The 12066-nt window shown below is 33.9% G+C and overlaps 1 protein-coding gene across 1 annotated transcript; it reads right to left on the reverse strand.

The window, feature by feature from the left end:
* Positions 1-4146: 4146 nt before the first annotated feature.
* Tyr2 (pro-phenol oxidase subunit 2) lies at positions 4147-9142 on the reverse strand. Its single transcript, NM_001039433.1, is given in 3 exon segments — positions 4147-4636; positions 4690-5311; positions 8152-9142. Coding segments are annotated over 3 exon segments (2052 nt in total). The 5' UTR covers positions 9130-9142; the 3' UTR covers positions 4147-4184.
* Positions 9143-12066: the final 2924 nt, after the last annotated feature.

Below are 12066 nucleotides of genomic sequence, written 5' to 3' on the forward strand. Positions count from 1 at the left end.
AAATATTAGTTGACTTTTTGAAACTTTCATCAAGTTTACTGCAGTTTTTTAAGGTAAACAACATAACAACTGTTTTTGTTGTATTCAAGCCCAGTTGATTCAAAGAAAACCATTTGCCGGCCAACAATTTCTCTTCATCACTGTTTTCTGTAGCTGTGTCCAAGGTCTCACCACTGTTAAGTAATAACGTATCATCCGCAAATAATGTCACTTTGTTTTTTTTAAGCAATACGGAAAAATATTAACGTATATTAAGAAAAGTAAAGGATCCAAGACAGATCCTTGAGGGACACCAACTCAACAGAGAGACTCTCAGACACAGTATTTTTAAAGTTGACACTTTGTTGTCGATCACTTAAATATAAAGATAATAATTTGCAACTATTTGGAAGAATATTAAAACAGAACATCTTGCGAACATCTTAATGAAGGTAGTCCTTCATAATACTATTAACATATTAATATTTTTGAAGACATTATCTCATTTTCGTAAAAAATGGACTTACGCTTCTTAAACTCGCAAAATCTAATTTTTTACGTACATCAGCCAAGCGATTTGGTTAATTTTTTGTGTGGCCATCTATTTTTCGGGGTTTAATGATCCAATGGTAATTTGGCTTAATTTTAAATAAAAAAAGTGTTGTAAAATTACATTTTTTTACTTGAGGTTATTTTTTGCCCCTTTAAAAGGCCACCTCCTAAAATAACTAAATAACACAAATAACTGAGATATTAAGCTCAAAAGTCTTGGCTGAGACACCCCGTATAAGGATCTTACAATGTGTTTTATCCGCGCAAAGGTTTAAACGCGGAAAAGAAGTTCGAGCGTTTAATTAAGCGGATAAAACACATGTATCCAATACAACGTTTTATCCACAGCCAGAAAACACAGGCTGCTCAGAACCTTGCGCACCAACTCAGTGGTACGTTGTTGAGAAACATGTGTAGGTCACTGGAAAAATTTTGAAAAAAATTACTATCAAAATTTGGATTAAGTTCTTAGCAACAAAATTTAATTTTTTTCTTGGATCAGCCGAGCGGTCTGGTTAATTTTTTGTGTGGCCATTTATTTTTCGGAGTTTAATGATCCAACAGTAATTTGGCTTATTTTTAAATAAAAGAAATGTGTTTAAAAATTCCATTTTTTAACTTGAGGTCATTTTTTGCCCCTAATTGAAAGACCACCTCCTAAAATATGTGCATTCAAAATTTCATCACAACCCGTTGGCAAATAACGGAGATATTAAGCTCGAAAGTCTTAGCTGAGACACGTTGTATGCTATAGATAATTGACTGGCTGTGGATAAAAAAATACTTATAATTGATCTCAAAATGGTCGATTTAGATCGTATACAAAATTTTAAAGTCCTTAGCTATTTTGGAGGTTCCTAAGAGTCACCAGTTTATTGTGTTGCCTAACCTCGTACACGGAGACACGTCGGAGACGAGAACATAACGGGGCGTGGCTTCAAGATGTCCGACAGTCAACCGAAAACCTACGGCCAAAAGGGCAAAATAATCCACTCTCAAGCGCGTGAAATAATCGCAAGAGTGACCGAATTTATGAAAAATGAAGCGGCAGTGTACCAAAAGACTGGACTACCGTTAATACCGTTGACAAATTACAGGCAAAGAGTGTTGGCAGCCACCCGAATATCCGAACCCACCTATCACAGAGTATTTAAAGAGGCGGCAGACGTAATATCGGGGTATCTACCCGCATTTCCAACCCCCAGACATGAGGGAACAACCGCCAAACTTGAAGATCACGGAGGTGTACCACTTAGTACGCACAAACCTTTTTTAATCAATAATCATTAACTGCGTGCTTGTAGGTTATGTGCAACCTATTTGTATAATTCCGCAGCTTCTTATTATTCCAAGTAATGTGCAAGTGCAACCTGAAATTGTACCATTTTCGTGTTCTAGTGTGCTTAAAAGTGACTACAGGTGCAAGTATTGTGAATTTGCGACGTTTTTTATGACTGATTTGTTGCGTCATGTTGGTAGTGTTCATTTTTCTAAAGGTGGTTCTCCTAGTGAGGTTGAATACAAGTGTGCCAACTGTGATTTCGCCACGTTTTCTCAGTTGGTACTTCTGAAACACATTAGAAATTGGCCGGGCCACCAACATTACGTAAAATTTTCAAAAAACCACGTGTGACAATAATAAATAACTAAATAAATAATAAAAATGCGTCAAGTCCATTAATTTTATCCATTATAAAATTAATTGCGTTGTTTGTCTTCACAAATCCTTTTTGTGAGGACAAAATCATTATTTGTATTTTTTGTGGCATATTTTCACCGATTTGTATAATTTCCGCAGGTTTTTATCAGAATTAATCAAGTTCAAGCTGAAATTGAACCACAAGTTTCTAATAATAGTTATTTATTTAATGAGTTTGAGTGTAAATCGGACGTTTTATTTCACGAGTGGTTTTTTATACCTCGAGTGATAACGAGAGGTTTAACATCCACGAGGTGAAATAAATGAACCGATTTACACGAAAACAAGTTGAATACAACATTTTATTCTTCGAATTAGACTCAACAAGACTTAAAATTGCTTAAAATCTATTAAAAATAATCTGACGTTTCGTATTGAAAAATGCCAAACAGTTGTCAAAACTGTCTTACACAGGAGAAAAATCCGAAATTTTGACAGTGTCGAAGAATTAAACTTATTTATTGTAAGAAAATACATTGTGCTATTCAGAAATAAAATTAACTAGACGCCCTCTGGTGATGACTTTTGAACTATGACGAAAACAGAAAAGAAATTTTCGTAATTCCACATTTAACTGACATTTAATGAATTGTTCAACAATTTTGCGTGTATAGTGTTAATTACTTACAATAGAAAGAATCCCTTTAAAAGTACGTGGTGGTAAATACTAGCGTTGACTTTGGTTCTGTAGTTTTTCGTGGTATAAAGTGTTTATTGTTGGAACTTGAAAGTGGATAAAAAGTGAAAAATATTTAAATTTTGATTACAAAGTGTTATCAAACAGTTGTCTAATTAAAGATTATAAGTAATGGATCACAGCAAACACAAAGTTTGGCTCAAGAAACCAATAAATTAGTGAAGTGTGTGAATTTTAGGTTAGAATTTTATACTGAAAAAATCATGAAATGCTGCGGTAAATCTACAAAACTACAATAAAGATTAACAACTGCTGATACATTTAAACGTAAATTATGCCAAAAGGTAGGCTTTTCAATGTCTTTGTAATAATTTTCCAATAAAGAAAGTGAACCAAACAGTCATTCGTTATTCGTGTTTTCCTCGTCATCTCTCACTTGTCAACATAAGTTTCTTGCATCAAATATACAATAATTATTCCGCATAGGCAATGCAATAATTGTGAAGCCTCAAAATTCGTACAACGCTTAAAATATCCGAATAAACATTTTCCCGCCATTTATGGTTACTGTTTTCGACCTAGCTCAGTGGCGCCCCCAACGGTAATTTTATTTCCGAATTAGAGCTGCGTTGTTTATATTTTTGTAATTTCGTTCTCTGTACAGAACTTCTATGTTTTGCCTTTGAAGCCATCATTTACATTGAAGAGTATGCAGACATGCATTTGTTTATAGTTTTATAGCAGAGCAAAAAAGAACCCGAAGGTCCTTTATACTGAGCACTTTCGAAATCGCCGACATTCTTGTTGAAGCACATTTTCATCAATAAACAATTTCCTAAAAAGGGACGACTTATCGCAGTTGGCCTGCATAAAGCCCAGATTTAACCCCGTTGCAGTTTTTCCTCTGGGGTTTCGTTAGGTTTCTAATCTATGACGCCCCTGTAGCCATACAATTAAGTTGATAAGATTTTGATAAGTTAAACTAAATAAAACCAAACAACAAAAATAGAAAGTAGAAAAAATAGTGTATTACACTCGTTTTATGAGATTTAGTTGTGGAACTCATTCTATTGGAAAAAGAATTAGAAATAAAACTTGTATATTATATATACTATTAAAAAAAAAATAGCAGCGTTTTTTGCTTTTAAGACCCTCTTGTAGCTGTTGTTATGTCAAAAATATTAAATAGTTTAGCAGAACTATTGCTTTCTTCCCAACCATCATCAAATCTAAATTGTTACTTAAGTGTGATAACTAATTAATAAAAAACAAATAGAAATGCTTAAAATATTTATTCAAATCCAATAATCCAGTAAATTAATTGCGTTGTTTCGGCCTGACGGTCCTATCACTAAACTTGATAGTGACATCCTGGACACGCATATTCGGGGTGAGGAACTGTTGAAGGGTGTCAACTCCATTCCTGGGCATCCTGTCAAAGGGATAACCCATGGACCTCCGATCCGGATACAACTTATCCTTAATCCCGCAATAACTCCCAGCGTCGTTACAAACCCCTTCCGTGCTTTGGTCGATCTTATCGTCGTCATAATTCGAAATCATTACGAAAAGTTGCGACTTCATTCCTTCGGGGGTTCCCTTAGGAATAAGCATATGTTGCGGCCACCCGCAACCACAGAAATTAAACTGCGCCAGTTCTTCCCCGCCTTGTGGACGATTCAAATCCAGGTTACGGAACGTACGCTCAAACGGAATCGTCACTGAGGACTGACTTGAGGCCCTGGTGATAGTGTTTTGGCCTTGTTTCACTAAAACAACAAAAAATCATTCAAAATAAACGCCATGACCGTGTCGGTATTACAGTTAACTGTAAATTTATCCAACTCAATGAACATGATTTTCTGGTCACGGAACAGCCAGGGATTCCCCCTTTCATCAGTCTTGGGTGCCAGGAAAATCCGACACGTGCCTTTCCTATTTCCGTTACTCTGGTTATTAACAGTGATTTTGTAAGTGAAAGGTTGGTGTTGCAAGTGTGTGAAGCGGACAAAGACGGAACCTCGGGGTTGGAAGTCCATCCCGCGCGATAAATCAACGTCGGACTGTTGCCAGAAGGTGTTGAACGTATTTTTGGAGCTTCCCTGTGACTGGACTTCGATGTTACTGACGGTAATTCCGGGGTAATTGAGCTGGTTTTCGGTGTAGCGAGGCAAGGTGGCTTTGTACTCCTGGAAGATGTCGTCGATGTAGGAGTGCCAGCGGTAGAAGATGGGGTCCCGCATGGCCGTGGCGGAGTCGCCCATGACCCCGAAGGACTCCAAGTGGCGATGGTCGGGGTCGTGGATGTACGAGATGAAGACGTGGCCCATGTTGTGCAAGTCGCCGTAGTACGTGCGGTTGGGGGAGAGGATGCTGGACTCGATCATGTTGCCGAGGATGTCGATGCCTTCGTTTTCGGTGAGGGTGATGCTGCGGCCGCGTTCCTGCCGATTTTTCATTTTGAAAATTGCGCCATTTTTCAATCAAAATGGCGACGGTGTATTGTCCAACAGGACTACCACGCTCTATCCGTAAAATTCCCTTGTTTGAAATTTGGGAAGTAATTGTTTTTATTACTCTTGAAACTTGAAACAGTTTATGGAGCTTTGTTTATCATAATTTTATTATGCAATGTTTCTCGTTTTTTGCAAAAACTGAGTTTTTGCTAAGACTAGATGGTGGGTGATTTTTATAAAAAAATAGATCATGCTTATACTATAATTTTTTTAAGTATAATGCTTGCAAGGGACTGTATTTTAGGAAACTCTCTTAACACGCAATTTTTAAAGGATTTTCTTAAACTTAAAAAAAATATTTTGTTAAAAACAGAAATATTTATCATCCTTTTTATTTTTCCTAAACACTTAAATTGAATTCTTGCATCCTAAAGGAGTGTTTTTTCAATTTTTTTACTGGTATTTAGTTAAAAATCGTTACATCAAGTTTTTCAATTTCATAGTTATTTTATTTTACATCTAAAGATTTTTTGTTTCTCAGACTTCCAGTGTTTCAGCTTTTTAGTTTCTTAATTTCTCTACCATAGTATTTCATATTATTCATTTCCTCAATTTTTCAGTTTTTCGTGATTTTACTTTCTTATCTTATTAATGTTCTGACTTTACAGTTTCATAGATTTTAATTATCACTCTTTCAGTCACTTAAAGATCTACAGATTTTTAATTTTACTGTTTTTTAGTTTTTTTGTATTGCAGTTTCTAAGATCTTTAGTTTTTTAGTCTCTTAGTATATTTTTATTAGAGTTTTTCTTTTCCAGTTCTATGGTTTTTCAGTTTTTCATTTGATAAGTTTTTCAGAATTTCAGTCTTAATATTTTTTTGTATTGTTAGTTTCTCAGCGTTGAACTTCCTTTGTCAGTTTTCGAGCTTTTAATTTTTGAAAACATACATTAGAAGAAAAAAATATAAAATTATTGTGAATTTTAAACAATTTTTGTATCTTGCAAAATTTTTGGATCAGCCTTTATTTTGGAATAAAAAAAATATTTACGTAGAAGTGTGAAAATTGCAGTGTTCGACAATTGTTAATTTTGATTTTTAAATTTATTTTAATTATCATAACTGTAGTTAATAATTTTTCCAATGCGACAGTTTAGATTCAATTAGTTTCGAGAATTTTTCGAGTAGTCATGGTAACAGGTTCAATTCCACCACAATGGTTTTTATGAAAGTGAACTGACAGTACTCTATTAGAGTAAAAAAATGTTAAACTATTTGGATTTTATACATTTTTTGTATCTTTCAAAATTTGTATCTTGAAAGTTCTATTTTTGTAGGATTCTAAGTTTTTGTGTAATAAATTTAAAAAAAGTGTTTTCGTCAAAAAATCAAAAAATAAGCAGAAACGACCCTTTTATTCGCATATAAGTAAAATCCCGTTTTGTGAGCAAGACCGGCCCTAGAACCGGTTCACTGGTGTCTCATTTGTCCTAGGAATGAGTAAATTAACCAATAAAAATATAAAAATCACTTCAAACTCGTTTATCTGGTGCACAAAAAATTGCAAGACGATTGAAGAGTTTGTCTTTGGACATCAGAGAGATATTGCACTCCCAACTATAAAACAGACTAATCTTAAGGCCATTAAAACTGAGCAAAAAATTGTTATTACATTAATTTATAACTTTCACGTTTTTTTACTAATTTGAATTAAAAAATCGTGGATAAATTGTGGATAGATTTGTTTTTGATAAACATTGACTCTCGCAATTAGTTCGTGTTCCGTCTCAAACATTTCGCAAGTTTTTCTGCAAAAACTCAATTGTTTCGCAAGATTCCCTTTACAAAGCTTAAAAATGTACCAAATTAGGTCAAAAATCTTTATATCTTTTTAATTTTTTTTAGTAAATTAGTTTTATTACTTTGGGCATTCGAAACATGAGGAATGTTTTCATATAGACAATTTAATAATCCAAAACGAACCTAAGGTTTATTGACTACCAGGCAGCAGAAACTCAAGTAAATAGTTAAAGATTTGTCTGCAGATACGAAATTTTTTAGGTTAAAAAAGGTTTTGAAGAATGATCAGTGATCACAAATTTAAATAGTTGATAATGTACTAATTAGTTTTTTTGTAAGGTACAAAGTTTAAGCACAAAACGCTTGGTTCCATGCTTTTGTCTAAAGCTGTATATGTCGTTAAACAAGACCAACAATTTTTGATTTGCACTATCTAATTTTAATATTGTTAAAGTCTTTAACAAGTAAAACCTGTCTGAAGTTATTTTTTAAAGCTATTTTTAAACACAATATTTTTTGTCCCGTCTGTTAAACAATAAGTAAATTAATCAGAAGTCGTTACATATTGCCTTGTTCTTTAGTTTGGTGGTTTCAAAAGTTTCAGCAAGTTCCACCTTTTACTTCAAAAATAATTGGTAGAATAAATGCCTTTTAAATTAGCAACGATTGTTCAACAATAAAAATGTCAAGTCTCTTCTGTGTCCCGTCCGTATTTTTTCCTGCTCGTATTTCAATTTTACAAATATGTGGCTCTAATTTTAGGTTGCAAATAGTTTTACTGGTACAAAGTTTCTACTAAAAAAATTTACTTCACTGTTACTGTTCATAAAAACTGAAAATAACATTTAATAATTTGTGCAAAGTGTCCTTCTGGTAATTTTTTTAATTATCCTGGAAACAGTTCCCCGAGCTTTATTGTTTGTCATAATCATGCAGTGTCACAAAAACTGATTTTTTTGCTAAGACTAGACCAACATTTTTGTTTTAATTCACGATAATAAAATTAACTAATAATAGTATTTACTCACATCAGTGACACTCCCTTGATGAATTGCTGCATAAATCCGGTCACTCCACCTCTTCAAGTCTTCCACGTCTTGCTTAATCTGGTCAACCTCCCGGTTCAAATCCCTCAGTTTTTGGTTAGCGACACGCGAGGGCCAAGCCCGACTTGACACCAAACTGTCCAATTTGGGAAAATACGCCTCTTTAATCGCCTCATTGAAATCATTAAACCTCGTTGCCCTCTTCAGTTTATTACACAACCGTTCAAAGTTGTACCTGGCGATGATCTGCTGGTGCATGTAATAAAACAACTCCCCTCTTCGATTCTTCGCCACGACTTCCCTCGCCGCTTCGAAAGGGTACACCAGGTGCCAATGCCAGTGGTGGAGGTTGATCCCCAGATCTTCCCGGAAGTAGGCCAGTCGGTGCTCTTCCTCCAAATCCGACGCTGTGTAATCCCTCGGGATTTCGATGGGAGTACGCGAACCTTCGGGCACCACCGTGGCTTCTTCACGCGCTTTGGCAAACACCTTGGAGTCGACGTACTTATCAGGGAACGATTCGATGAAGGAGGGCAGGTCGATGTCCTGGGTGTCTTGCCGGTGGAGGATGGCCACGGAGAGGGCGTAGTTGAAGAGGTAGGGGTTGACGCGGTCGCGGGCGTACACAGCCACGGAGAGGAGGTCGTCCACGTTGCGCATCCCCAGGAAGATGTCGATGAGGCGGCCGGCGATGCGCCGGTGTTTGGGAATAAACAGCGAGAAGTTGGCATCGCGTTCCAGTTCGAGGATTTCACCAAGTGGCGGAACGGAGATCTTCTTCACAGGGACGGTCTCCTCGGCGTCCTGCTTGAAGCGGTTGCTGAGGGAGACGCCCAACGGCTTGTATTTGTCGTTGAGGTAGTCGTTGGGGATGTCGAAGACGGTTTTTTTCGAGCCTTTGCCGATGAAGACGGGCTCCTGGGGGCGGTCGAACAGCAGGAGGAGGTTCTTCTTGGACATGGTGGAAGTGTTTGATTGTTTGCGAGCCGTGGCGCGTTTATATCCCAGTTTGGGAATAACAAACAAGGGAAGGATGCGGTTGAGGTTTGTGATAACGAATAAGACAATAATAAACCGAGACCTGGGAACCGTAAGGTTCTAACTGACTTTTTTGCAATTGTACAGGGTGATGCATTTTCGATGTCCGAATAGGAGATCTTCGAAACTAAGAGGTTTAGAGACAAAACGAGTATCAAAACCGCGTCCTGCTATCGTCTTTTGTTTTCGACTTATAAACAAAAGTTGACATTTTAGCGGAATCTTAAAAAATTCATATCTTCCTTATTATAAAAGTTAAACATTTGAAACAAAGACATTATAAGACATTTTTTACAGAGAATTTAATAATGTTATTAGCATTTTTTTAATCATTCGTTTACCTGTAATAACAAAAAGTTTATTTTTTTAATAGGAACCTTAGGCGGCTGTGATATTTTTTAGAAGCCTATTTTTTTCTGATTTGATATGTCTATTTGTGTAATACATTATTTTTAAATATTAAAAAAACTTAATTTTTCTTTATAGTGGACCAAGAAAAAATTTTGGATATTCAATTAAAACTATGAAAAATATATTACCCAACAAATATTTATAATTCAATGATTTTTTAGCACTAATTAATTCAAAGTCAGTATAATAAATAAATTATTAGATAAAATTTTTGCAATTAATAAATATTATTTGTTTTTAGATTTAAAATGGCAAGCTTACATTGTCATTCTATTTTCTAATTAAACATGAAATGTTAGAAAAGAATAATCTCATTAATTGTACTTGCCAATAAAATTTTATTTTACAAAAAAATGTCAATCCAAACACCAAAAAACCAAATTCCAAAAAAACTACATAACATTATCAACGTCACCTCCATTGCACTTCACTAAATCATAAAAAAGTGTCATCAAATGGTAGTGACACAACGTTTTCAATTTTTTGCACCTTTTTTATGTAATTAAAATCTGCGACTTTCGTAAATTTGTTTAATTGAAAATAACTTTAACTTAGCTTATTTTGATAATTTCATATTTTTACTTTAAAAGCCTTTGACAAAATCTGTAAATTATTCACACCTTTTATCTGAAAAAATGTTTCCATGGCCAACTACTTTCAAATATTTTAAGTATAATTTTTATCAAAAGTATATAAAAATATCAAACGGTATTTATATTGTTTTCAGTTCAGAAAAAATAAGCTTTTCGTAAATGTCATAGCCAACTATGATTCCTATTTAAAAAATACATCTTTGTTATTACAGCTAAACGATTGATTAAAAAAATTGCTGATAACATTATTAAATTCTACGTAAAAAAGTGTCTTGTAATGTCTTTGTTTCAAATGTTTAACTTTTATAATAAGGAAATTATTAAAATGTCAACTTTTGTTTATAAGTCGAAAACAAAAGACGATAGCAGGATGCGGTTTTGAACAAAATTATTTCCTCAAAAAACTGTTCCGAAAATGTGTCACTCTTAGTTTCGGAGATCCCCTATTCAGACATCGAAAATGCAGCACCCTGTACAGAGTATTATCATATTTTGCCTGAAATTTTTATCATAAAATATAATCTATGTAGTATAAACCGTGGTGACACGACACAATAGCCCCCGACAAAACAGCTTATTCCAATCACAGTTGGGACGTTAGTCGCATAAAAAATTATACGACCAATAAACCGACTAAAAAATTGTTCTAAATTTTAAATGGTGGAAACAAATAAATTAAAAAAAAGACAAAAATTTGTAGTTGTTCCTATTAGCTGTTTCTAAACTATGTAAACGTCAACGTCGCAGTTCCTCTCAAAATTATTTGTTACAAATTATTTATGCACTTCAAAAAATTAATAGCTAATTACCTAATTTATAGTTTTAATCATTAATAACTATTTTACATTTTTATTAATCTTATTTAAAAAAATAATTTGTACGTTGGCATTTACATAGTTTTGAAACAGCAAAAAGTAAGGCAAAATTTCAAACGGATAAAAAATTACTTGAATGAAAATTCAATTCTATTACGTTATCAAATAAAGACTAAAATTTATAATTTTGATAATGACGTTTATAACTTGTTCTTATTCACAATGTTTGAAAAGTTTGAAACATTTAAAAATAACATTTATTAAATGTCTTCATTATTTAATGGTGGTTACAAATGATAAACAAAAGACTAGGGCAGACTATAAGTACATTTTCACAGCCGGCTGTAAATGTTGACTATAATGTTTTTGTGAACAATACTAAGAAACACTACCAGGCCTAATTGTTTGTTAAATACTTTGCAAACATTTAGACTTATTTTTTATTTTAGTCCATACTATTACCTTTATAAATATCTTTTATCACCCTGTATTTCAGTGGTGGGCTGTTTTGTCGGTGCGCCGGTATAAACAATCACTGTATATTACAATATTTTTAAAGTGAACCGTTCAATAATTAGGAGAAAAAAATAGCAAACTTTTCACACATCCTCTACTTAGTAACAAAATTTATTTTTAATAAAAAATGAAGGGTGAAATCTTAATGTGAATTATTTTCAATCAGCTGTTCCATTTTAACGGATCGGACACTTTGCATAATTTTTTTAAAGCCACTTTTGTTGTAAAATTTGAAATACAAGCAGGAAAAAATACAAATTGATAACGGACGGGACACAAAAAAGACTTGACATTTTTAATGTTGAACAATCGTTTAAAATTCTGCTAATTTAAAAGACACTAATTCTAACAGTTGTTGAAACTTTTGAAACCACGAAACTAAAGATCAAGGCAATTTGGAACGACTTCTGATTAATTAACTATTTGTTTACCCATGACGGGTGGGACAAAAATCTTGTGTGTGAAAATAACTCTAAAAATTTTATTTAGACAGATTGTAATTATTAAAGACTTTTTTGTTGACC

The sequence above is a fragment of the Tribolium castaneum genome, chromosome 8, assembly GCF_031307605.1.
Source record: "Tribolium castaneum strain GA2 chromosome 8, icTriCast1.1, whole genome shotgun sequence".
In the NCBI taxonomy this organism is placed as follows: domain Eukaryota; kingdom Metazoa; phylum Arthropoda; class Insecta; order Coleoptera; family Tenebrionidae; genus Tribolium; species Tribolium castaneum.